The 27,486-nt window shown below is 41.3% G+C and overlaps 1 protein-coding gene across 8 annotated transcripts in view; it reads right to left on the bottom strand.

The window, feature by feature from the left end:
• Nucleotides 1-2,275: 2,275 nt before the first annotated feature.
• The window catches only part of nrxn3b (neurexin 3b), a 232,691-nt gene continuing 207,480 nt past the window's right edge, over nt 2,276-27,486 (bottom strand). For 3 of the 8 annotated variants that reach the window (XM_028396933.1, XM_028396934.1, XM_028396935.1), the window contains 2 exons: nt 14,269-14,356; nt 2,276-3,369 (listed from right to left, as the gene is read on the bottom strand). In XM_028396933.1, coding sequence (XP_028252734.1) covers nt 3,062-3,369; nt 14,269-14,356 — 396 coding nt within the window. In that variant the 3' untranslated portion in view covers nt 2,276-3,061. Of the gene's footprint in view, nt 4,045-14,266; nt 14,357-25,765; nt 25,769-27,486 lie in introns of all 8 variants that reach the window. The other 5 variants (XM_028396932.1, XM_028396936.1, XM_028396930.1 and 2 more) reach the window with 3 other exon arrangements.

Below are 27,486 nucleotides of genomic sequence, written 5' to 3'. Positions count from 1 at the left end.
AAATCCCCACATGAGTTGAATGGAACGCAGTGCGAATTCACTAGAGGCTAAAATTGCCTGATTTGGTTGTGAAAGATCTCATACAAATAAAAATGACAGCGTACAGTAACTAGTTTGAATAGATTTTTTGTGCAGAACAGTCTTGCTGTGCTTAAAAAAACAATAAAATGAGAACAGTGTGAGTTAAAGGATGGCAAAACACACACACACCATAAAGCTGATGAGAAACTAAACGCTTCTCATGCAACCTTTTACAGATCAAATCTGCTGCTTGTGCTGCTCTATGCCTTTATAAGGAACTGTTGCTGTAAAATGAAGTGTGGGCTGAATTTTATTCCTTGTTAAAATAAATGTTTCCTTGTATGTTTACTTGTTATTGTGTTGACTTATGCAAAACACATTTGCACACACTTTTGGAGGAAATAATAACAAAACGGAATCCCTCTGCATCATCCAAAAAAAAAAAAAAGAAAAATCCCTGCTGGCCCTTCTCGTTCGCATTGCCCGTGGCAGGATGAATGAGTTAATATGTAGTCATTGTGTGAGTTGGATATACTCACACACGGCGCTCTGATATCCTACATCAATGGGCTATTGCAAGTTAATGACCAGCTCTGTGAAGGCCCATTTGCACGAAATATGGACGGAGTAAAAACGAGCTGGGAAAGCAAGCAGGTGCTGCTGCCATTGAGTCGCTCATAACCCGGCCATATGCTTCGGAGGAATCTCATTTGGCTGCACATTCTCACAAAGGCCTGACTTTAAAGAAACTCAAAGCCTTTCCTCTGCTGTTGTGAAGACTCTGGACCCTCTGATACGATTTCCCCCCTCTCTTGTCCCCCCTTTTTTCTCTTGTTGCATCAATGAGCAGGGTATGAATTTGCATAATCATCTATAGGTAAATGATAGTATAGAGCTACTCCGCTCTGGACTTCATTTGAATTGAAATGATACCACTTTTTTTTTGCTATAAAAGGAAATCAGTGAAGTGATAGCAAATGGATGAGAGATTGTGCTTTGGTGAATAGATGGTATCTGTCTCTGTCTTCTTGCCAGGCGTTGTCGTCTGCTGCTGCTGCTGTCACAGCCACCCATCCAACAGTCTCAAAGAAAGTTTTGGGAACAACATTTTTTTTTATTTCTGGGAACTGTTTGGAGTCAAAGGAGCATAAGACAATAATTAACTGGTCAAAAAAGCCAAGTACCAACACAAAAAATCAAAGAGAACATACACACCGACTGACTGATTTGCATGGAAATGAATGAAAACAAATAATTTCAGCAATAAATAATAAGATAAAAAAAACAACATATTGCTGGAAGATATAAATGAGACATGAAATTAGCTACACAAATAAACACAGAAAGTAAAATCAAAACGAGTTGAGTAGACGTCACAGTAAAAAAAAATAATAAAAAAAAAGGTGGAAAAAGAAAAAAAAGGAGAAAAAACAAAAACACACCTGTAAGTCAGTAAGGTGCTAGCAATAGATCTCCAAATCCATCATATTCTGTCTTTATTCTCATGTTTGTTTTTTAAATTTCCAATAAAAAAATAAATAACATGATGAAAGTAATTTCAGAATAAAGAGGAGTCCCTAATACAAGATGTGTTTACAAGAGGTGCTTTTCTATTTGATTGACAGGTTCCGATGGTCAAATAATTCATGCGACTGAAGAGAAACACCATCCAGAGAGACTAGATTTCTAATCTAACAACATTTGCTCCCCTGCCTGTTCCTGTGCACATCAGTTCTTATCTGCAGGTGGCTCCTGGCAAAAAGAATAAAAATGACTTGCTACAGCAGAAAAAAAAAATCAAATGGTCTGTCTTTACAGGAAGGAATGTTTTTAAAAAAACTCAACAGAAACTTGTATTCTCTGTACAATATTGACCTGCAAAGCACAACGGCTAGATGTAATAAAATATGTAAACATATTTGCTGTTTTTGACACAGTCATCTGTGACAACAGATAGAATCACACCTGGAGAATCACACTGGAGTAAGTCTTTAAGCCTGGATTTTTTTCTATTGTATATATTTTTTTTTAAAGATTGTGACAATTACATCTTTGCCAGACACAAATTGATGGTAATGCAATTTTTTTTTGCCACAGCAGAGCAGTAAATGTAAGTAAAACCTAAAAAAAAAACATGAAGGAAATAAAAGATGCAGTTGAGAGATTTGAAATTCCAAAGAAAAAACATTACATTTTTGCCTGATGGACCCACTCTTGCAAAACTTCCAACAGCATCTAGAATTTGGATGCCATGCATAGCAGTCCGATCCTTAACTGAGACGTGAGGGTGAGGGGGAGAGAGAGAGAGAGAGAGCGCAATATTGGGATACATTACTGTATCAAATCCTGCTGAGCAGTCACTGAGCACTGCCTAGTCAACCCTGACTGGACATCATCATCCTTCAAGAACTAAAAAAAAAAATCAATAAATAAATAAATAAATTACAGCGAATGAATTAAAAAAGAAAAAAAATAGAAGTACACATATACTTTACCTCAAACCGCATCCATGAAAGCTACATTTAATGAAACTGAGAAATCAGGTATTTTTGACTTCCAACCTTCCCCACAATCATTGTTTCTTGAGGTCCCTCACTTACACAGATGCCAGCACCACGTCACATACACCTCACATGCATGCTCAGAATGGCCGAAATGACAGTGATCGTATTTTACAGGGTTACAATGGACAAGGTCGTTAGAACTCCAAGGATCACACACCTCTTCGACAGTCACTTGGGATTCGTGTGGTAGTGTTTAAGAGTGATGTTATTCACACTGTCTCCAGTAGGGACTCCTTAAAAATGTCCTGAGTCCCCGATGAAGTTGTACTGTATTGTCTCTGCGTAATGCTTACAGTAGTAAGTGTGCTTTCATAAGCCAAAGTTCTTTTGTAAATGTTTCAGTGACTCAGCAAGTCTCGAGTTCTCAAGATATTTTAATCTTTTTAAATCACAGTTGCCAATATGGTACTGTCAGAATGTTCATAACTTTGTTCCAAACTGTTTATTTTTTTATGTGTTGGGAAATGACTTGTTTTCTATACATAATATTCCTTGTCCTTGTCTTTCGGTCTCTTGCTACTGGCGCTGCCTTTGGCGCTGCCGCTGGGTGCTTTATCCTTCACCACAGCACCATTGGTTTGCGCTGAGTTGCTGATGTAGTTGCGTGTTTCATCCACCTGGTAGGAACCCTCGTCCCTGTTCCTGTACTTGTACATGGCGTAGAGGAGGATGAGGATGCAGAGGGCAGCGGCCGACACAATGCCCACCACCATGCCCGTGGTACTGCTGGACTCCCGGATCACCTCTGAGGCCCCCGGGGGCACCCGCCGCACCACTCCGGGCACTGTTGGCAATGCGGCGGGCACCGTGCGCAGCATGGGTGAGGTGATGAAAGGGCCCCGTGGCTTGGTGCCGTCCAGATCGAAGGACGTGGGCAGGGGTAGCAGGACTATGTCCGGCTGTGGGGGTTTTACCTCGCGGTTGTTCATTTTCCCGGCGGGCAGCTTGGGTGGCGTGTCCGAGGGGACTGCCGCCGGCGGCGTGCCCCGAAGGTCGGGCAGAGGCGAGGTGGGTGTAGTCCTACCTGCCTCAGAGGCTTTACTAGGCCTCAAGTCCTTGGCCTCCCACTTGGGCGCGAGGGCTTTGTAGCCGCCTTCATAGGCCGATGTGGTCAAGATCTTATCTGTTACCAGGGAGAAGGTGGTGTAAAAATCTTCATCGTCAGTCGGGGGCAGGCTAGAGTCGAAAGCTTCGCCAGAGCCAAACCCCGAAATCACCATGCCATCATCATCATCATCATCACCATCATCACCACCATCACCATCATCACAATCATCGCTGCCTCGGTCCGACAAGCAAGGTACCCCCGCCTCAGTGGCCATGGCCAAGGATTCTTTGGTGGTCTCAATAATGGTGAGGACAGGGCGGAGGGTTGGGGGGAGGGGGATGAAGGGAGAACGGGTGGATACAGAAGGAATGTCTATGGGGTCCTCGACTAGCACGGGGATTACTAGCTCCCCTCCTGGAAAGCAAAACAGAAAGAGACACCAGTTAGAGGGCGTTAAGTCTTCCCATCAGCACAGAAACAAGAAGCAGTCAGACACCAAAAGAATCGATAAACAAAGAATGTAAAAAGCAAAGCTCAACAAAGGGAAGAAATAAACTAAAGATAAAAAAATAAAGAAAGAACAGAACAGAACAGAAAAGACTGTACCAGTGCAAAAACAATAAAACTCAGAACCAAACAAGACCCAAACTGAAAGAAAACAACAGCCATAAATCAAGTTTACATCACATCAAAAGGCTTGGAGGGATGCAGAGGGGCGAGCCGCACAAAACTGACACCTCACATTAACTCCTACTTATCCTGCAGACAACTGTATCAGAGCTATATTTATAATGCACAACAAGCTAGTCATGCTTATCATACATTTTATGTGATGCATGTACATGAACTATTTATCACTGCTGAATATAAAAAGAATAATGCTATGCAGTTTGTAGTCCCATATTTAGTTCTGCCTCTGCATATATATCTCCACATAAATGACTAAGTCAGGCTTTTAAGAGGCAAGTTTCATTTATCTTGCACTGTAAATCCTTTTATTTATTTTTTTAAGTCTGTTTAAAAAAAAAGCACCAGAAGATGCGCTCTGTGGATAAAAAGGAAGCAGACGGTATTAGCATTTAGTTTGCAATTCAAGTGTAAGCCAGCGGGGCCTGAAAGCAAGTTAACTAAGTCTGAAATGAGAAAATGTTTTGTAAGGTGTTTCTTATGCAGCATCTGGAGGAGCCATTTTTTTTGACACTGCTGACCTACAGGGGTGAAAAAATACTAAAAACGGCTCCTGTCATTTTTAAAACGTTGGCGCCTCTTAAAAACAAACACAAAAGGAAACTACGGGAAATTTAAAGCTGTGGAGTGAGTGAATGTAACCCCCACTCTAATTCCGGGCTCCCCTATTGGACCTAGCCTCTTGCCTTTTGACCCCTACAGTTACCACAGTGGCACAAAGTCTCCGGGCAGTTCAGTGACACCTGAATGTTTGCTGACTTAACCGTGCACCTGTCACGCACTCTCTGTTTAGCTAATTATTCAGCCAGACTATTGAATCTTCTGCATCATAAATCCACCTTGCTTTTATTATAAGTTAAACCTGCTGCTGGACTGGAGTCTGAAACATTCAGATGTCTCTTGAAGCTGCTTATCCTCTTGCCAAAGTGGCTTGTTTATACATTGCAAAGGCTCACAAACAGGGCACTATAAAGAGATGCAAACCTCTTAGAACAATAATAAATAAATACAAAAAGAGAGAACACAATGGAAACCAAAGGAAAAGAAATTAAAAATAAAATAAAATAAGGCATTGCAGAAAGTTCAGTTAGAGCAAACATCGTAAAAAAAAACATTCACAAAGTAAAGCCACAGATAGAGCTATCCAGAAAAAGGATTAGTAAGTAGAAAAAACAGGAAAAAAAGGAAAAGCTCGGAAAATCATAAAAGCCTACAAAAAGACATTTGTCAAAGGAAGAAAGCATACCATCAGTTTTGTCAACTTACATCAACAAATTGCCCGCATGATTTTGGCAGGAAGAAAAAAAATTTACAAAAGAAAGTTGTGTAAGAATGCCTTTGGACAAGTTAGGTTAGTTTCTTTTTAACAGTTTCTGATTATATATTTCTCTTTTTAGACAGGATGGTACAGGGAGGCAACAACACATACATCCACACATCATGACATGAAAAATAATCTTCACCATTCTGTTCAGGAGTTTTTTTTTGTTCTTTTAATAATCATTTGTATAAAAAAAGAAAATGGTATATCTATAATTCTTGCTTTGATAAGTCTCCATAAATATCTACAGCCTGATTGGATGACTTTTTATTTCTTTTTCCTTTCTTTTTATTTTTTTTTTTTTTAAATTGTTCATCAGTAATGAACAAATGGATGACTGTACATATCTTAGAATCTAAAGGGTTTTCGGGAGGAAGGGGAGTGTGAGACGGAGGAGGGGGGGTGGGACCTATGAACATACTAGGAAGGAAATGACATAGATGGGGGTGAACGTGTACATCAGTTGCCATGTCCATGTAAAGGCGGCACGAAGCGGTCGGGCGGCATTAGAGCTTTTGGCTGTAAGGAAGGGATGGGGATATACAAACAATGAGCATATACATGCCCATCTACAAAAGAGAACAGCACTCTCAACACTGACAGTTTTACAAACCCTAAGCTGCAACTTCTTTGCCATGCACCAAATTAATGAGACTCCAAATTTCAGAAAAATCTACTAAATAACAGGTGAATATTAGAGATCAGCATAGAAACAGCTCGGACAGTTTTTTTTTTTTTACAGATAGCGATAAAAAAGGGTCTGCTTTAGAGGTGTCTTCTCTTTTTTCTCTATGAAATCATTTTCAATTGAAATACACCAATCCAGCTGCTCGCCTTTGATAGCCAATCTTTGAAACCTTATGTTGTTTGTGTAACGGCCATTAATTCATAGAGAAAAGAGGGAAGCGTCGTTCTAATTAGGGAAACAAATCATTAAAAAACATTGGCAATAGTGATTCTTAGCAAATTAGCATATACGTTAATAAATTTGAACATTTCCAGAAAAGAAACATAGAGTGTCACATATATGTCTGGTAACATATATGTACAAAAAAAGGACAACAAAACAAATAAACAAAAAAAATAACAAACAGATTAGCAAGCAAGAAATGCATTAAATTTGTCACACTATCAAAGATGAACAACCAGAAAGCACACACTGAGGCAGACAAAGAGAGGGGGGGGACAGTTTATAGGCAAAGTGTCACCACCTTCATTTATAACTAATAATAAATGCTTTATTATTAGTTATTTCAATACAGTTCTCTTGTTAGTATTTTTTTAAAACACAGGACAGGGCGTGCAATCTGGATGTACGTCAGAGAAAGAGAGGTAAATCAGACATTTTTTTTTTAATTCCTTTGGATTTTAGTTCCACTATATGAAGTTGGGTTAATGCATGCTTAAGTAAGTTGCATTTAGGGAGAGTAATGTACAATAACAATACAGCAAGCTGGAGGGAAACAGTAAAGTGGAGGGGCTTAAGAAAAAGGGGAGGGGGGGGTCAATGGTCAGTAAAAGGTCACTGCCACCAAGGACTGTGGGATATTTAGTCAAGCAAAGAGACCATTCATTAGCAGTTATCAGGGGCAGAAGGTGCACCATGGGTGATATATAACCAACATTAAATGGCATTTAGGCCCAACACATTAACGAATTAATCAAGTAGGGTTATAATTAATGAGCTACTTTTTCTTTTGTTAAATGTTCTTTGTGTGTTATGTGCATAACCAACAGCCTTCGTTTGACAGATTAACATCTGGAGTTCCACAAGAGGGCGCAGGGTGGAGAGTTTTCATTTGTGTCTCTGGTGAATTTTAAGGTGCACATTTGTCTTCAGATATCAGCTTTGGGTTCCTCCACCTCTAGAGAAACCTCATTCATTTAAAGCAAACTGCATCTGAGAGCTGAGCTTCATTGAGTAAATATGGCATCTGTCACACTTCTCTGACTGTGTATTATCAACATTGGCATCTTAAATGTGAATTTCCTGACTGGCCAACCACACTCTGGAGAGAATGCCGGTGATGTCTGACATGATACAGAGTGCTGCTCTGCTGCATTACTGTGATCTCTGCTCTTTCGCTAACAGCTATACTGCTTGTGTTTGTTGCACAGCCGTGATAATATTCCGGTAACTGAACCAAGCTGCTTGGCTTGTTAAATAAACACTAGCAGCACAGAGATAGTGATTTCATCCAAAGCTTTATTTATCCAATGCTACCCTTGTTGTCATCCTTTCACTCCATTCTTGGTTAACAGCAATCGGAGACTGTTAGCTTTGTGCTATATCAAAAAAGTGCTGGGATTGGAGGGGATGGGAGAATTACTGCAGTTAAGGGTCTCCAGTAAAGTTAGTGCAGAGGACCTTGATGTTTTGGTAAACACTTTAATCCTGTGTAAGCTCTTGCACAAGCGTTGCACGTCTTGCTGCATTTTTGAAGCAGACAAACACGGCGCTTTCTAATGGGTTTGCTCAACCAGATTGCATTTGTTTTGTGAACTCATCAAGATGGATGGGGATTTTATTCTAAGCCCCTGCCTCCTTGGCAAATAATTCTCCACTCCGCTAGACCTACAGCTCAGTTACTCTGTTTTCCTTCCTTTAAGGGGAAAAAAAAGAGAGAGTCAGGACTTTCTGAAGTGCCACTCTTCTTCTACAATACTCACTGGCCTTAGAATCAATGAGGAAAAAACTCTAATACAAAAGTAAGAACATGAAACAAACTTTGAAACAAGCCATTCTTCTTTTCATCCCACCATGTAAGGAAGACACTATCCGCTGCATGCCTCTGCTCGCTTTTGAAGAGGAATTAAAGTAAATAGAGTTAAATGGCTGATTGACTACCTCAGCAGCTTGAAGGCTGCACATGCAGAAATCTCAGAGCAGCACTTTCTCTTTCTCTTTCCTCCCTCCCTCTCCCTGGTCTGATCCCCGTGTCCATCCAACGTTTGCTGAGGCTTCCGAATGGAGATGAATCCTGATGGTGTGTCAGGGATTTTACATCGCTACACCATAAAAGCGGAAAGCCGGTGTACCAGTACCAACCAGGGGATGAACTGAGTCAATGGGATTTTGATGCTGCAAATTGTAGGTGAGTCAGTGGTTTGGGGCCCTGAAATCCCATTGAGACGTGTGTATTGTGCCCAGAGACCTGCTGTAGCAGATTCATTCACCTCTACCTACTACAGGTAGGAAAATGATTACCGGAGTGCCAGCAACACACAGATTCTGACATTTAAAGAGACATGCCAGGGATTATATCAGTGTGCTGTGCAATGGCTGAGCTTTTCGTGAAACATGTAGTATTTTACCATGCCATTAAATTATCTTATCTCACCTGTGCATACTCCTGCCAGGAGTAGATTAATTTTTCACTGATGGACATTTATTAACATCCTGAATGATGCTCCATTTACAACTTCAGCAAGCGTAAATAAAAATCTCCACCCTAAAAAGAAATGCACGTTCTCATCTAGGTTGCTCTGAAGCCATGGCGCATGGCAGATAACTCTTAATCTGTCATCATGTGGCTGGCCGCAGTCTGGTTTATTAAATTGGCATCTCCAGCAGGCGTGGCAGCTCGCCCCTGTCAGCTGGTCGATTTGCTGTACAGCCATTAGGCTGCACCTCTGCACTCGGCGGACATGTGTCAGCTGAATAACCTTTAAACTGATCTGAGGCCTGTGTTGAAGTGACAGCCGGCCCAATGGGGCTTGACGGAAGCCACAGCCGACGCCAAAAGGAAACTTGGTGATCCATCCCTATCATACTTCATTCTGCACCTTACACTCGGCCCTTCGTATACAGCGATGAAGAAAATCACACAACATTACATCCGCGCCTCCAGTCTAACATTAACATCCCAGAGTTTATCTACCCAAGGTTTGTGAGATGAGGAGACAACTATAAATATGTTGCATCTGTTTGATCTGTGTTCCACTTGATCAAAGGCTGAGGGTAATAGTGCATGCACAGCCATTTATGGCCTTTTTAATATAAACCCACTTTCTTTACGATGTACAGTACACAACAGTTACTCTGTACACTTCTGGCAGGGATTTGCAGGAGTGCTGTCTTCTCCTGGAAAATTACACTACTAGGTTGTTGTTCAAAGAGAGACTGAGACAACCTACCTGTGTATTTATGTTTCTGCGGCAAAGCAGCAGGTCGTTTGGCATTCATATAGTGCAGTTAAAAAAAGGGTGTTTCATGGGGCATAAAATGTACAACCGTCTGCTGGGGTTCGCTTCCTCCCAACGACAATCATTACCGCCATTAAATAATCTTATGCCAGTGTAACAAACATCACTGTTTGACTACATTGTAAGGGATCATATAGCAGCTGCTTCTCATCACATCCAGCCTATAAGGCGGATTAGTATGTGCAGCGGCAGTCATATTCCTTTTAGTTCCTTTTTGGTTGCCACCAACTACAAGAGAGTGGGTTTGTCTGTTTAAGTTATAGCTGGAAACAAAGCAGATGAGAACTGTAATGCCGTGTGTTAAATCATGTACTCCGGTGTTTACTATTTTAAGTATCAAGTATATGGAAATGTGTATTTTAGTGGTCGCCAATCCATTTACACACACGCAGTTTAATCTGTGAATGATGCACCATATAAACTTTATGTTATATCAGGCAGTGCCGCTGTATCCTTTTTAATTTGTTACAACAAACAAAGCTTGGTTAATGCTTCCCCCAAATGAAATAAACATTGAGTGTTCTGACAGAAGTACCTGAAATCAGACACATCATTTGCATTAAAGGGGTTTTAAAGCTTAAATTCTGACCAAACCATCAATCACAGAGGAACTGCTAACAACTGTCTCCCACTTCTGATGTTATTAATGCTTATCTGTAAGTGGAGTAAATCTCTTAGCAGACATTTTTTATGGTATAGAAGGGAAAAAAAAGGTGTAACAATTATGACAACTCTGCTCTGAGATTATAAAAGCTCCCCTCCCTGAAAATGCTTTTAAGTACTGCTAGAGTACAGTTAATGGAGCAAAGACATCAATGATGTTATTAGTCACACATGCACCTTTTCTGGCAATAACAATGTAAAATGTCTGCTCTGACAAAGACATTTTCCCACATCTGTGCTTAAGTCCCATTACCTGTGCTTGTTATTAGTCAGAATAACAAGTTCAAGTCTAAAATAGCAACTTGGGGGGGTACTACTAGGACAAATCAAACATTCTGATTTTTTACTTTAAAAATGATGTGCATCAATGACTACTAATTTAATCACACACTGATTATAAAAATACTCTGATTACACGGTAATGATGAGCTGCAACATTGTTAATCACTGTGAAATTAAATCATAAATTGACTGCTTTTTTGCTGTTCTCTAAAACTGAGCTTATTTTCTCACCAGTGATTTTCACATTGTAGTTTTTACTGTCTAATGCATTTCTGCATATAGCTTTTTTCTTTCAGTTTAATAGCTATGTAAATGTGCGCAGGCCATTATTTTAAAAGGCCTGTCAGGACTCTCACTGCACACTCCGTGCATTCGCTCTCTTGTGGAACTCACGCGGGATAAAAGGGGGGAGAGGTAAGGTTTAACAGTTTTTTTATTAAACACACAGACGACACAAGCACAAGACAAACCACGTACAGCAGACAAGACAGGCACAACACAGACGGAGCACTGACAGAGACAGCAGGCGCAAGCACACAAAAAAACACAAGACGCCTCCGAGGGAGGAGCGGCTGTGGGGGAACAACGGTGGTGCAATATCACCGCTGTAGCCCCCCCAGCACACACACACACCCACACGCTTACATGTAGTAGAAGCCAGGTGGGTTGGGAGGGGGGGGGGGGGTTAGCCTAAGACTTATGGGTGGAGAAGAAGCAGCACAGAAAATGGATGCCAATCATATCCATGCAAAAGCGAGGGGGGGACTGAGGATTGGGGGGGAGGAAAGGATTATAAGTTAGTCTATAGAGCTGTGGTACAGTCCAGTACAGTGTGCATGCCACAAATGCCTTCTACTTGGAGCAACAGATAGAATAGAAAAACAGATATACTTTGTGGCAATAAAAGTCTTTTTATGCCATCTGCATTCAAACAGACATGTATATGCAGAAAGGCTAAAAGAAAGAAGGTGGGTGAGTCATAATGGAGGAGGGGAGGGGAAGGGGAGGAGGGAGTTAACGCTCGGAAAAGGGGGAGACGGGGAGTCATTCTTTCACACACAACTTTCTTGAGACAGAATGGGGTTGCCTGCACAAGGCCAAAAAAAGGATGATGGCAAGAAAAGATTTTGTTGCCGTTCATTTCCCTATGTTGTATCGAAAATGGAGGGGGGGGAGGATGTTTCTTTAGAAGCCGTGTGGCACAAAAAAAATAAACACAAAACTTGATGAGGAGGAGGAGAACTTTGAATTTTCCAACCACCAAAAGTTCATGCGGCACAAAATGAGGCAAAAAACGGGAGGAGCGGCTTTATCCTTGCTTGGAGGATGGACGACGGATGATGAGGAGGACACCAAAGAAATAATAATAATAATAATAATAATAATAATAATAATAATAATGATAATAATAAAAACAAGAAAATAAAATCACCCCACTCACACCTAACCCCACTTCCCCAAAAAAAGGTAAAGCAAATCTTAAGCAACCCATCAGCTGGGTCCAAATCGATACAGAAGAGAGATGTTCATATGTGCATCACAGGAGAAAATCAAATCAAAACAAACAAAATGCAACAGAAAAGAACACCATGTCATGCAACTGTTCATACAACTGGAAGCGGGGCAAGGAATGAGGACATGAATTTCTGTGTCAACATGGTGAAATGTACAGTATGTATGTATGAGTGTGTATATGTTGCCACTATATGAGGGGAGGGTACCATGTCTTTCTCAGTTAAAACTTCTGACACTGCCCTTGCTTGTACTTCCACTTTGTTTTTGAGAATACTTGGGTTTAAAGTTTTAACAGTCTAAGGAAATACAAAAAAAAATATATATATATATATAAAACACACGAGCTGTTAAAATTTACCCATTTAATTTCCAATAATCTCTCGACTTAAGAAAAGCAACTCATGCTAGATAAAGTGCCTAAACACTGCATGAACGCACAGAGAAAATGGCTTTCTCTTCACATCAAAAAGCCATAAGCACAGGAACCTAAATGTGTTCATAATTTCAAGGAAACAAACGTTATTACAGTGTGATAAGGCTTCAGAGTAAATGAGTTCCTCGACTTCCAGATTGGGAAAAAAAAAATTACAAAACTAAAGTCTACAAAAAAGACCTAATTTTCATGAGAAATAAATACATATTTTATTATCTGTTATGTTCTCCGCCTACAGATAATAGTGAACGGACAAAGCATTGTTTCAAGTAATTGTTCGCTGTGAAAAGTGGACATATGCTCGCTGTTAAGCTGAGCCGTGTTTAGCCAGATTAACGTGGCATCAATTAGTGTGCTATGATGGTATTTTGAAGGACAGTGAAGCAATCAAATAGCCTGAGCTGTTAATGATTTCCAGAGTGCCTAAGGGGGAGCTGCTTTTCAAATGCTGAGCCAGTTTTCAATACAGCTCACAGTTTCATGGTTTACTCCCATTATTACTGGGATACGTGCCAGCTGCTCCTGGGGCACAGGCGTGATTGACAGCTGCTTATTCCAAAGTCGTCCAAACCCAAGTTGCCTCAAAATAACCACTCCTTTTAAAATCTGTCGTATTATTTCCAGCTCTGTTTTCATTTTTGAGTGTCTTATCACTTTGATGTAATCACAAAGTGATATGGGTGAGTGTGTGTGTGTGTGTTGTGTGTCTGTGTGTGTGTGTGTGTACAGGGAGGAGGGAAGAGAGACGATGCGCACAGAAATTCGAGGATATCTGTTCTCTATTAGAATGTTTCAGGTAAGGCAAGCCTCCGACGAAGGAAACAGAGGTACAAACAAGAGAAGAAGGGAGGAAGAGGCTCTGTTGCAGTTAGTCTGCTACATATCACAGTATCTAGGCTGAAAGCATCTTTGTTCTTGAAAGAATCTCAAAATGTATCCTCTGTCAAGAGAGACGCACACACGCACAGCAAGAGGAAATCAACCATGTACAGGACAGATACATTTTGAAGCATCAGTGCGGGCGACATGGGGCTTGATACTAATTTCGTACTTTGTTGAGTAAAGTTTTGCTCTCGACTGAATGCTGAGAGAACAAAATTAGTATCAACGCTTCATCATGTCTGCAACCAGGCCCCATAGCTAAGTGTAACTTGTTGTTGAGATGAAGATATGAGCTTTAACAAGTCTTGAGAGAAAGCTGTGTGCGTGTATTTATTTACACTTTAAACTGTGACTTCATTACAGAAAGTGTGCTAAGGATGTGGAAAGTTAATTCTTACTGCTTTCATCCATCTCCAAAGAGTGGGTAAAAGTTTTTGAGACATACACTGAGAACTCCTCACACTAATGTATATTTCTCACAGAGGCTACTTTTTCTTTCTTTTCTTTTTTTTTTGGAGGGCTTTTTTTGAAGTTACACTTGAAGCTCTCATGGGACATGATGCTAAGAGGAGAAGCTCCTCGGTAGCAAATCAAAGAGAGATAAGGAGAAATAGACCAGGTTCAGAGCAAGCACAACTCAACACACTCATCCCACCTGCATGTCCGGAGTCGCACTCTTCCAGGTCCTCATCGTCGCTGGAGCACTCTGCTGACGAAACAATGTCGTCTGTTGTCTGTGGGGAAAGAGAGACATTGACACACACACACACACACAGAGGAAATGATGGTTAGACCCGGGGCAGCACAGTGAGTCCTCAACTTGCCATACACAGCATTCCATTCAAGGATATCTCTGCACACACAGACCTCTCTGCCTGTCCTTCAGCTTCCATATATCACTTGGAGTCAATCATATTTCACAGTGTTTATCATTGCTCACTTTATGTGCTTTCCACCTCCGCAGATAATTGTTTTCCTTCACCCTCCGCACTCTGCCTCCGATTATTTATCGCCCCTCTCCTCCTCCATCGTCTACAATCAATGGACCCACCAAGCCCATACAGATCAACAGCGTCCTGGCTTCTGATTTGTGCTAAAGGGTGCAGAGGGAGGGAGGGAAGGGAAGGGAAGGTATGGGGCCTTCTAGCTACACCAGGACCAGCGATGGATTATCTGCACCCTCCAGTTCACACAATTCTGATTTATCCTCTCACACCACCACCACCACCACCATCCCGAAACCCTGTTTTCGGGTCGACCCATGGAGGACAGAAGGGCTGTGGGGTTGGGTGGGGAGTGGTGGAGGAGGTTGTATTTCAGCAGTGGTGCGGTGGGCAGCCGGCGTTTATTAGAATGAATCAGCGGGGCGATAAAATAAGCCCTGTCACCAAGCAGGGTTATGAAATCAGAGTGCTGATTGAGTTTTCCAGTCCTGGCCAAGGGTGTGGAGCTCTAAATATCATTGAGTTTGACAGACTAATGAAACGCGCCCCCATGCTTGTGCTGCTGCTTTTCAACAGCGCCTGAAGAAAGCTGTACCATATGCTGATGTTCAACATGTCTACAAAGCCTCTCAGTGAAACAGTTTATTTTTCAAAGCATATCCCTAAATGTGTGCGATGATTATGCATGACGATCTGAGCTATTTTTCTGTATCAGTATATTTGATAATGTGTTAATGCTGGGGTGGATAATGCACCAAATTATGTACACTCCAGCATGAGTAGGCAAAAAAAAAAAAAAAAACGAAGCAAGAGGGGAGGCTCTAAACTAAATTGCTGTAAAATATGGCCCCTTGGTAAACATGACATTATTTATTGAAGCCACATTACGGGCGTAAAAGTCTTGGTTATTGCTGAAAGAGGGTTATTGCTTGTTATTATGATAGCAGCAGATGTGGGAGGCAGGGACACACAGAGAGAGAGAGAGAGAGAGAGATGAAAAACCAGAGCCACTTCAAAGTCTGTTCCAGCAATTTCAGCCCGAGACCATCACACCATAACCCAGCATCAACTGAAAACACAGCCTTCCTCTTGTCCATTCATGCTGCAGTTCTCTGCAGCTGATGCTGACAGCTTCTTAGCACAGTGAATATTTTTACTGCCTTTGGGATGCGCCAAATCTCGCAGAGCCTTTACAAACCAAATTATAGAAAATATGCTAAATAAATTATCATGGAAAGTCATTTTTCAATTAAATGAAAAAAAAACCTGGTAATAAATCACATGCATTCATAGGCTTGTTTTGCTATTAACTCCCCTTTTAGGGCACAAAATGAACTGTACCACTTACATCACACAGTCTAAGCTTTATGAAGTTATTTTAAAAACATGTCGCTCTCAGTGAAGAATGCTCATGCTCCCCACACAACAAACTGGAGCCATGATTAAGTTTTTTGTATGATCTGAAGGCCGCAACTTTGCAAATGGTTAAACACAGCAGCATGTAGAGTGGCACCCCCCCCCCTTTTTTCCTATTACTGGTAACGTGTAAAAAAAATGTTTTACACAGTGAATCCAGTTTAGTGCGTTTGTAAAAACCAATGATGAAGAACCTCGACATTCCTCTTTTTTTTTAATAATTTATGATAATTGTGTTATATTGCACAAAAGATATGCTCGAGTTCCCTCCACTTCTAGCCATCCCTGTGCTGTTTCCACAGTGCTGCAGACTGTTGCAGTGAAAATGAGCACTCGGTGAATAAAAAAAATCACCCAGAAACTGCACAGTTCTGCATTTTAAAAGTAATTCCGACATATAATTATTTTCAAAACTGCCAGAAGCAGCAGTGTGAGAAGCAATATAGGCTGTAGCACTAAGTCTTTGTGAAACATAGATAAAATGAAGCTGATGATTGATTGACAACAGACACATGAAGCCAATAATGCTACAGATTCTGTGTCTAAAAAGAACTTTACTAGCAGTAATTCAATGACTTATTTTACTATGTCTATATTTAAGGCTAATAATTTTTCCAACAGTCAAGTGGCAGGACTTTTAGCCCTGAGGTAATTCTCTTTGCACATTTTTATTATCTCTGTGCTCACTTGACATGTTGGCATTCAGAAGCTCAGGACGGCACTGCAATAAAAAAAAATCATTAGGCACTTCATGTTTTTAGCCCATCCATATTAAATAATAATAATGATAAAATATGATAATCCAAGGACCGACTGCCTCAGCTCATGCATTGTGAAAGTTGCTTTTAAATAGCACAAGGACACACTTAATGTATTCACTTTCTATTGGAGTGAAAATCATCCACAAACTCATAGTAAGCAATGCTCATCTAAGTGACTTTGATTCCTCAGAGGGCTTTTGAAGTGTGATGGTTGACATTTGTAGATCCACTAGATGTGCACCTGATTAATTTTCATAAACATATGATGTATCTCAGCCTGTCACAATGGTTCAGAGTGAAGTGCTTCTCATGAAGGGCTTAGGGCGGCAGTTTTCTGCACTGGGACTAATGCAGAACCGATGAAGTGACACAGAGCTCAGAGTCTCCTCTAAGTCGACCGGCGACGTCGATAATAACATATGGCACGAGGCTAGATGCTGTAAATGCAAAAGGGAGCTTGTGGAGCGGAAAAAGGCATAGACTTCATGTGTGTGCAGTGATGAGAGCCTACAGCAGGGTATAGCATAATGATGCGGTTGGCCAGCGGGACTACAAAAACTGATTTCACAGCTGGGGAAATCCAATTCTCCGTCGAAATCTCCATAACACAGAGTGGGATATATTTTGGCAGCAAAATGTTTTCGTTTTTTGGTGTAATTATTCTCAACAAACGTTCTCATCGTCATCTTTAAGAGAGTCTGTGTGGTGGGATTTACAGGCCGGCTCCCTTTGTGTGTGGGAAGGTTTAATATGCATGTGCATGCCTTCCACTTCCTGTGTTTGTGTGAAGAAAGCGCATTACACACGATGATTTCAGTACATTAAAACGCTATGTGCATCACGCCTGATTATCCTGATTACCCTGCTTTCAAGTGACGCTCAAATTTCTAACTCCACAAACAAACACCTCAGCCAAATCAATAGCCAGACTTCATTAAAACAGCATTTACCTCTGACCACTTACGCACATCAACTAACAGGATCACGCCGGCAAATCGATAAAGATAGACAGCCTCCTTGGGAGAGAAGTCTCAAAATACACAGCTTTCAGTTTCACAATTGACACGCGACACAAACAAAATGGAGAAAGCACAACAATGCTGGGCCGTTTCTGTCTCGTCAAAGCTTCTTCGGTGTTTAATCAGGTACTCTGGACTGACTACTGTGAATCAGCAGCAGCAATGCAGAGCTCATTAACAAGCGAAGCTGCAATTACCTCTGCAAGTGAATGGAGTGCATGCTACATCACCAGTCAGGCCTGACCTCAGCGTGAACACAGAGGCTGCAAGATTGATTAACAATAAACTTGAAGCTTGGAAAACCATCACTGCTCATATTAAAAACCTTTTCACCACAGGGAAAAAAACACACACACTTTGCCCGTCCAGAGATGGATTGTTTATTTTATGCACATTTCACTACAAAGCTGAGTGAGTAATGTAGACTGACAGCTCAGCTCAATGTGAGACCTGGAACTCCTCCTCCTAAGATTCTTCTATGTAAATATACTGTGTGTGCAGTAGAATCCAGAGAGAGGGAGAGAGAGAGAGAGAGAGAAGCAAACTCTTTGCAATGTCTGCACTTCCTTATTCTTTTTTTTTTGTTATTCTCTTGGTGAAATCTTTATGCTGCTTCCCACTCAAGTGAAGCATTCAGTCATCACAAAGGGGCAATGCACTATTGGCTTGTTAAGAGGACTGCATACACAGTTTCCACACTGGTTGAATTCCCAATGTCCTTCACTGTGCATTGACAAAAAGCTTTTCAAATGGACACCAGGCACAATCTTCCAGGTATTTTCATCACCAAAGTTCCTCTTTGTGTTACTGTATTTTAATCTTTGTAATTATGAGTATACGGAAGAAGAGGAAGACAGCTACTCTTGAAGTTGTGTTTTACTTGCACACATCATGGACAGCTGGATTGATTAAAATAGCACAAATAATTACAAGATAATGACCGAAAAACATCTTTATATGCAGGATTTTTGAGGTGTTATGCAGAGTTCATTAACAAAAATAATACATATATATATATATACTGTATATATATCCTTTGATTTCAGCACATTAGAAACAAGAAATATGTCTTCCTTTGCTCCCTCCTAGCTGTATTAGAAGCAGCGGCGGTGGCGCTGTGGGCTGCCACGCTCTGCTACATCAAGCACATAAATGCAACCAATGTCTGACAGATTTTTTCAGGAGCCAAACAAAATCCACCATTCAATACAGAGAAGACACACGTCTTACAGCACAGTCCACTTAAACAAAGAGCACGGGCGGGGAGAGGTGTGAAGATCAAATTATTTTCATCACTGTGCTTGACTACTGAGGCATTCTATCTAATAATGATCCTGCAGGAACAAAAGTGCATTCACACTGTCTCTTCACACCTGTGACTAATAAGAAACACCCAGGAGATCTGTGTGCTAAACCATCACAATTTGCCCTTTGCTGCATATGTTCTTGTTCAGAAAGCTGGCCGTCAGAACCACTGCAGACTATACTGATAAATTGAAACGGAATATTTCATGTTGTAATTTAAGACAATGGGTTAAACAGCAAGGATTTTTTTTTTTTCTCCCCCGATGTCTAATGGTCACGCTAATTAAATAGTGAATGTTTCAACTTGGAATAAAACGGATGGTAACAAGAGCAGCTGCTGCATTTGCGGCTGTGGCTGCAGCTGAATATTCTGCTGAGCCTGACAGTGATTTGATCAGTCACATCAAAGCAACGACTTGTGCTCGGCAGCAGGAGAGAGAGAAAGTCGTAATGTACTCGACCACTGTCTATAGTTTTCCCATGGGTCAGTAAAAACAGTGCAAAGGCTAAAACTCAGTCATGGCCCCCGGCTTACACACACGACATGAAAGATGAGTGTGAACACTGCTGTGTGTGGGTGTGTTTGCGCTGGGGATCTACGCACACATGTACAGTACACTGAGTCATATCATCAAGGGGAGGGCGCTGGAGGTTGCTCCTAAACACACCACGATCTTATCATAACAAATGACCTTCACGTGTTGTCGTGTCCAGAGGCTGGAAGAAACACAGAGAAACAAAGCCCTGTGAGAATAATGGAGGACACGAAGCAATCTGGCTAGCAAACATGACTTGGTTTATTCACAATAGCAAAGCGCTAGAATTTTGTTGCTACTGATTGTAAAAAAACTCTCCAAAGAAATTAATTTTCTTGAGAGTCTTGTCCATAGTGGCCATAGATATCCAATGCGGTTGACTGTTCACAGATCAAAGGGATGACGTAATGGCACGGGCGAATCAAAAAAAGACACACAATTCAAAGCAATTTCTCCTGCCCTGAGGTGCTCCTGGGTCACCTTGGACACACACACACACATATATATGTGTATTTCACACATGGAAGTCGAAAAGTCTATTTTTCAGGTTAAGAAATGGCTGAAAAAAGTGACAGAAATCTGAGGTCAGACTGACTCCCATCTCCTCTTTCTCACTATCTCACTAGTTCCCACTCCTCCACTTCACTCGCCCCTCACACCAAAATAAGATAGTCATCTCAACGGCGGAAGCTTCGCCTTTCTATTGATGGCTGCCCGATGTGCACGTTATCATGTCCAATCTGAGCTTTGACAGGCAGACAAGGGAGAGGCTTGTATTACAAGAGGAATCAATGGCACTAGGCCATATCCCTATCAAACTCTTTTTGCTTCTGCTCCCGCTCTGTGACAGATAAGACACTTTATCTGGCTAGAAAAAAAAATGGAAATGAAAATGGCAGTGTAGAAGCATGTTAAAAATAACACAAAGGTGAGATTCTAATCAAACATTTTACCATCATGTATTATCTTCATTAAAAGGAGGCAAGCAAACCCAACCAGGGCAAAAAAAGAGACTGTCAAGTCTGCTGTCCTTCAGTATACTGTATAAATTAAAATGAAATGAGCTCCTGAACCAACTTGTAGGCCAAAGCCACATGCTAAATGATTCCCTAAATCAAATATTGATATTTCGAATGAGCACTCTCGGTGGGCCTTTCTTAGTGGCTCCTGTAGTCAGCACCTTTTTTTGTTCCTAGGTTTATAGAGAAATGGGAAGAGGGCGGGAGAGGACTGTGAGGAGGGGAACAACTGGAAAGGTAAAAAAAAATGCATTTAATTTGTTCACCGTCACCGTGCAGTGTTGGTTTCAGCACAATGGGTTATGTGGCGAGTATTTTTTTTTTCTCAAGGACCTGCCTTTGTACACAGAGCAGTGAGGGTTGCTGGCTCACAGCAAACTCTAATTGCCCTGAGGCCATAGGCAGCCACTTTCAAACAGGGTCATTCATCTTCCCATGGAAAAAGGAAATGGTCTTTGGCCCTGATCCTTAATCACCCCCCTGCCGCAGCGTACAAGGTCACTGGGGAAGCCCTGTGACACAGACAGTCGCACACACACACATGTATGTACACAAAGCCAACATCTGACAAACTATGGGTGAGGTGGTCACATGCTGAGGGATGAGCGCAGAAGAACACGTGAGGTAAGCAGACAAGAGATGAAGCAGGAAATATTTTTGTCTTCCTCTGCTGCTCCACGCCATCCTCAGGTGAAATTGTAGCAGCGTTACGGTTCGTGTTTCCATTTGTGGTTTTTTCCCTTCAAAGAGGAAGTGAGGAATTTGTGTGGATGTGGTGTTTGAGCTGCGCTGAAAGCTGTGACCAAAGAAAAAGCTGAGAGAAGATGAGAGCACATGGTGGAGGAGGGGGAGGAGGGGGTCTGAGGAAGTATGGGACAAAAATGGAAAAGACTCCATTTTACCGAGGCTCAGACGGCACTGGTCCCCCACACACAAAAACAGTCAACACTTTGATCTTTAACTTTTAGAATTACAATTAACCACAACATAATCAGATTCATTTACTAAGAAAGTGAGTTTTGGCATTTTTCTGACTCCCAGACCAGTTCTCACAATTGTTGGCAGTTAATTAATTTTTTTGTTTTTGTTTTCTCAAACTGGGCTTAAATCCAAGATAAAGGTAACATAATTCGTCTGTTCATTGTCAGAATTTAAACAGCTGCCAACATGCTCTGTTTTTACATTGATTTACTGTCTCTTTATTTGTCTACTATTATTTTTTTATTCTTTATTACATGCACACACTTTTGTGTTTAATGCTTGCTGCTCTGTGGTTTTGAACTCCGCTGCTCTCCTCTAACATCTCTGTATTCATTGTGAATTAATGTGATCTGTGCTTGATGTCCTCGTGAGATCGGTGTTATAAAGTCATGAATATACATATTGTAACATGGTTTGAATTCATCTTGTCGCTGCAGTTCTGCATCGGATTGAACAGCTCGACTCTGGATTACTTTGTTCAGGGCATTCTTAATCCAAGCTTTTAATTTCCTTTGTCACAAAACACTTTAACAACAATGTTAAAATGGCATCTCATTATTGTTAGTGTGGAATTAGCTAAACCTATGTGGTCTATTGTTTTGTTTAGATATGAATTTGTAACATTTATAAATAAACCTCAGTTGATGTCACTAATTACAACAATGCAATCAATAGGAAAGACAATATGTACAACTGGGAATGCTATTGGCATTCTATTGAGAATGTGTGAAGTCTGAAACAAGTTGCTGAAATTGGACCTTGCTCTTTCTCCTTGTGGACTCCAGTTTGATCTCCCTTTTCAATCCATTTCAATATTGCTGTATTTCTCACAGTCAGAGGCTATTATGACTTCAAGGCTGTAATACCAAATCAATGTAGGCGTTATGTAATGGATGATGCTGGCAGCTTTACGTGTCCCATATTAGCCAGGGGTCCCTGTTGGGTTCACTTCCTAATGAGCACAAACCAAATTAAGCATTCGAATTAGCTTCTTTTTAGAAGATGAAAGTTAAAGCATAATCGCTAACCAATAGAGAAATTACTTAAACTACTATACTGCACATCCGAGCACTTGCTACATGCTAACACACACACACATATATATGCATGCAAACGCGCACATCTTTAACAATTACCCTTCACTCTGATCACCGTTAAAAACAACAGGTTTCACTGTAGGTTGCAGCAACTCTCAGCGGGCGCAGACGAGGGAAACATCACTGGGCACCAGCTTGGCCGAGCAATGAAACAGAACACATTATTGCTGTGAAACATCAAAAGCTCACTCTGTGTGATACATAATTAAATCCAACTGACTCATACACACATTCAGATACAGTAATGTCTAGATCTGTGAATATAGCTCCCTCTCTCACATGCACGTCATTGCCTGGTCACAAATATATTCACAGCACAGCTTCACTAATGCTTTAGAATTAGTGAGCAGGTGTGTGTGTGTTACTGCAGAGGACACCTACAGTAAGTTCAGGTAAGCTTCACTTGATCAGGTGTATACTAACACTTGGGTAGAGGTGGATGAAATAATCATGTCTGTGCTCTTTAGTGCATGGACAGGAATCCACATAAAAAAGCTAGCTTACAGGAAAGCAGTAACTTCCAGAGCCTGATATGAAGCAACTTAGAAAGTTACTTAATAAGTAAAAAAAAAAAGAAGAGACACTGACAACTGAAGTTAAACTTTGTATAATAGTTTTGTTCCCAGAACTGTTGTGCTGGAAAAAAAGTTAATTAAACACCACCAAGAGTGCGGAATCTCACAGCAACCTCACAACTTTAAAAAAAAAAAAATGGCTTGGCACAAGATTTAATAACGACTGTTCCACTTTGATAATCCATGCAAGCCTACTGGCATGTGCTTGGGGATAGATGGCATCTGTACTGTATTAATAAGAAGTATGTGAATTGGAAGCGAATCACATTTGACATGTTTTTTAATCCGGGTTGTTCATAGATATGATTTGAAATTAAAGGCGTCTGAATCCCTATAACAACAGTGATCAGTGATGTAGTGTTTTTAGGCTTGTAGTGTCACTTTGTCGCTTCAGCTGTAATGTTGAGCTTTTAGTAGAACATCCATATCGTGTTATAACCAGTCAGCCATCTCTGGAGGCAACACAGCATGAGGTGGTCCTGTGTACCACCCCGAGCCTTTCACTGATGTCCTGCTGGTCAGCTCAGAAACAAACTGCTCTCTGTGTATGTGTGTGTGTGCATGATGTTTGTTGTTTGCTTGCCTCTTGGTGTGTGAGTGTCCCGCCGTGACAGTGGCGGCTGACAAGACAGGTTTACACACACACACACAAGCATTCCCGGAGGATCTAGATAAGCTGTGCTGTGAGGCATGGGGGACATCCATTACAAAACCCCCATGGTCAGAAACCCCCGGAGCTAGCTGCTTGGTTCACACACACTGAGAGACAAACTGCCCCTGAACAACCACACACACACACAAAGAAAGACATGATCTGCAGACATGAAATTACAAACATCTACAAACCTGTTCACACAGAGAAGTCTAATGGAAGCAGCTCTATGCACACCAAGTGTCATGAAATATTCATACTGGGAGTAACAACCGGATGTTGCATACAAACTCTGGTGACAGAGTAGACAGACAATCCATGACAGAGCTGGAATGAGTTTGTCATGTTGATAGTAGGGGGTCTGCATACACTGAAAATCCTTCTCATATTCTGCTTCAGTTCTTTGGCAGTGTGAGCGGATGTGACTGCAAACAGGGCCGACTGGTTTTTGAGTGTGTGCACAAATATATGCAAATGATAGCAGCTTAATTTGGCTGTGCATGTTGCAGTTGTGAGAGACAAAGATTAAGAGATCCTTGTATCAACTGCCTGCATATATGCATGTGTGTGTGTGCACCACTTTAATGAGCCACACACACACACCAGCAGGGTCCCCATCAGTGTGCTGTTTCCTAATTGGACCGACTGAGCAAGTAGCGGACCTCCAGTATTCATCTCCAAGAATTCACTTGGAGCTGGGATGTCTTGCAGGGCAGCCAGAAAAAAAAGAAGTAAGGAGGGAGGGATAACGAAAAGAAAAACCTCCCTACTAGTTTTACCTTTATACAATTACTGGCAGATCTGGGCACTGGTTGTGAGAGAAGGTGATCACAGACACTAACTAACTGAAAGGAGAAGACGACTGACAGCAGGTGGAGAAAAGGAATACATCTGCCTTCTCACGTTCACACCTGTGCTCTCTTGCACACGTGCAGATGAACACACTCATCAAACACTATCTAGCAGAATATCACGTGGAGACACGCAGCATGCCACACAGTGCCTCTCTCACCACCTCTTGAAGAGAGAATAAATCAGTGATTATCATATATCCCCAGGCATTAAGCAACATCCCAGTGTTAAAGAAGAAGAAACAGTGAGAGGAGAGAGTGAGCCTCATGTTAGCAACAGCACACACACACACACACACAGTCCAATCTATGACCTCTGTTGGCATGTTGACCTGCCTCTCTAAACTTAAGAACCCATGTCAGTTCAACGTAATATTCGGTGTATCCAAGCGCGTTATTTGCCATTTCTCAGCAGAAAAAAAGCCCAATTAAACCGCAAACAATTTACCTCTCATTTTCCCGTCTCCTGAGCACTAGCCAGTTGAAGATGATGGACGTGAGCAATTTCTTTAACACGGCAAGCCATGCAAATCACTTTCAGTGTCTCTCCCTCAGCTGTTTTCCCCCACGGTACTCTAGATTGCAGCCTCCCGTACTAATTGTTCCCAAACATCTCACGCCAGTAGCGCAAGCTAATTGAGAACGACAGACGTTGATCTCCCATGATAGAGAGCCTTGCATAAACGAGTATTTCCAGAATGACTATCCACACCACAATGGGTTGGTCCAAGCACAATAGTGCACACATGAAGAAATTAGCTAGCCACATGCATTTTTCCAGTTTTATGTGTTGTGTCACTTTGGGAGCTTGTAGGTTACTAATAGGCTTTTCCATCACCTGGATTGATTGAACACTGCACAAATCAATAAACAAAACTCATTTTGTTGCTCCTCATATAGAATGTAGTAGTATTCAGACAGACCTACAAACAGAGTTGACCTGATCTGTGGAATCATGTGGAGTTCTTGTTTAATGGCCCCTCTTACAGGCTGCATGTAGAATTTTAATTACATGTTGTATAACCTTGAGAATAATTGTTGAGCCAATTCCATATTTAACACAGGAATGCAGACAGCCAACCATCATATACACATTTATCAATCGAAATTTTATATACCTTATCAATGTGTCTTACCAAGTCAATAAAGAATTAACAACTATTTATGAGATGGAAAATGAAATTGAATGTCCATATCTTACATTGTCTAGTACAGAAAAAAACATTATTCTTGCTTAATGTTCTCAGCCATTACCATGTATATACACTTTATGCTGCAAAGAGATGAAGGCAGGCTGCTAAAGCTAACGTGGTTAGCATTAGTCACAAGTGTCTGCGAGACGCGATCAAAGAAATCTTCTGACTGCTAAATGGATGAAACTCCGACTGATTTCTGACAGCCGAATAGCCGGCGAGCGGCAGCTGCAGAAAGAGACAGCTTGTTGACATATCTAGTGCCAGGTCTCAGATCATCTATAATATTCGTGAAGAACAACATTGCTGTTTTTCTTCAAGAATTACATTACCAGGACTTTAATTATTCCATTTTTGTACTGAGGCAACTGCTACTGTATATTACTACTGTGGGCTGGTCTGAACTCTGTGTTCAGACAGTAAGTGAAACATTCTGTGAAGAGTCACTTTTCTTTTTCCTCTGCATGCTGAAAATACATCTGGCAAGAAAGCTCTCAGATCATGTATTATATATAAAAATTATTTCTGATTCTTATGAGCGCTAAAATATGCTTCAAATTCTTGACAAGCCTTTTGATTGTCCGGCACCATTCCCCGTTGTTCTCCAAAAGTTTTAATTATTTCACATACTTGTCAGTTCAGTCTAACTAGAGAGAGTGAGAGAGTGAAAAAGCAGACACACACTAAAGAACATCACCATGGGGGGCTCCAGAGGTGGGCATACAGCTGATATCCAGGAAGTCATTAAACCTTTTATTAGTTTTACACAGAGTGGAAGGGCAGATTCACAGGAGAACTGTGCACCTGGAGTGAACAGCCAGGCTTATGCTTGTGCCAGAACTTACATGGCAAGGTTTCAGTGTCCTGTCCTGAACCCGGTGTAAGTGAAACACATACCAACAGTTTCTTTTTTCTGCTACTTTAGTCCCCCAGATGTCTGGCTTGACCCACAGAGCAGCCAAGTATCAGAGTGGCAGAGAGAGAGAGATCCAAGAAAATGGAACGTGTCTGTGGTGTTGGTATGTCCCCAAGGAGCTATCATTAATTAAGTGTGAGATTGGCTCTCTTCACTTCCCACCCCCTGTCTCTCTTTCTGTTGATCCTGAGATGTCAAGGGATTCACCACTTCTTCCCAGAAAAAGAAACAGGTAGTGCCGGTGAAGTGGAACAAAAATAGACATGTGAAAAGACACCAAAACACACACACATTTTGTATCTACACATGCTCGGCTACTACTAAAACAGCTTGCACACATGCTGGAGTCCAGCACTGTGTCAGATGCCTATAGATCTCTTTCAGCACTGCAGTACATCACTAATGATAGCCCAACTCCCTCAACTCCCCTATACTGCCCAGAGGGGTGGAGAAATCTGCCAAACTGGTACAGGTCCTTTCCTTACCTCTCACACCACATATTTGACAGCCAACTAGGGAACTGTAAAATTAAAGGGCTTGGCAAATGAAATTCTGTGACACGGCAGCGTGAATCAAAGCCGACCCTGCCATGGGAGCTT

This window comes from Parambassis ranga, chromosome 24, assembly GCF_900634625.1.
Source record: "Parambassis ranga chromosome 24, fParRan2.1, whole genome shotgun sequence".
In the NCBI taxonomy this organism is placed as follows: domain Eukaryota; kingdom Metazoa; phylum Chordata; class Actinopteri; family Ambassidae; genus Parambassis; species Parambassis ranga.
The sequence above is the reverse complement of the archived record's forward strand: the minus strand, read 5'-3'. Positions and strand labels throughout refer to the sequence as shown.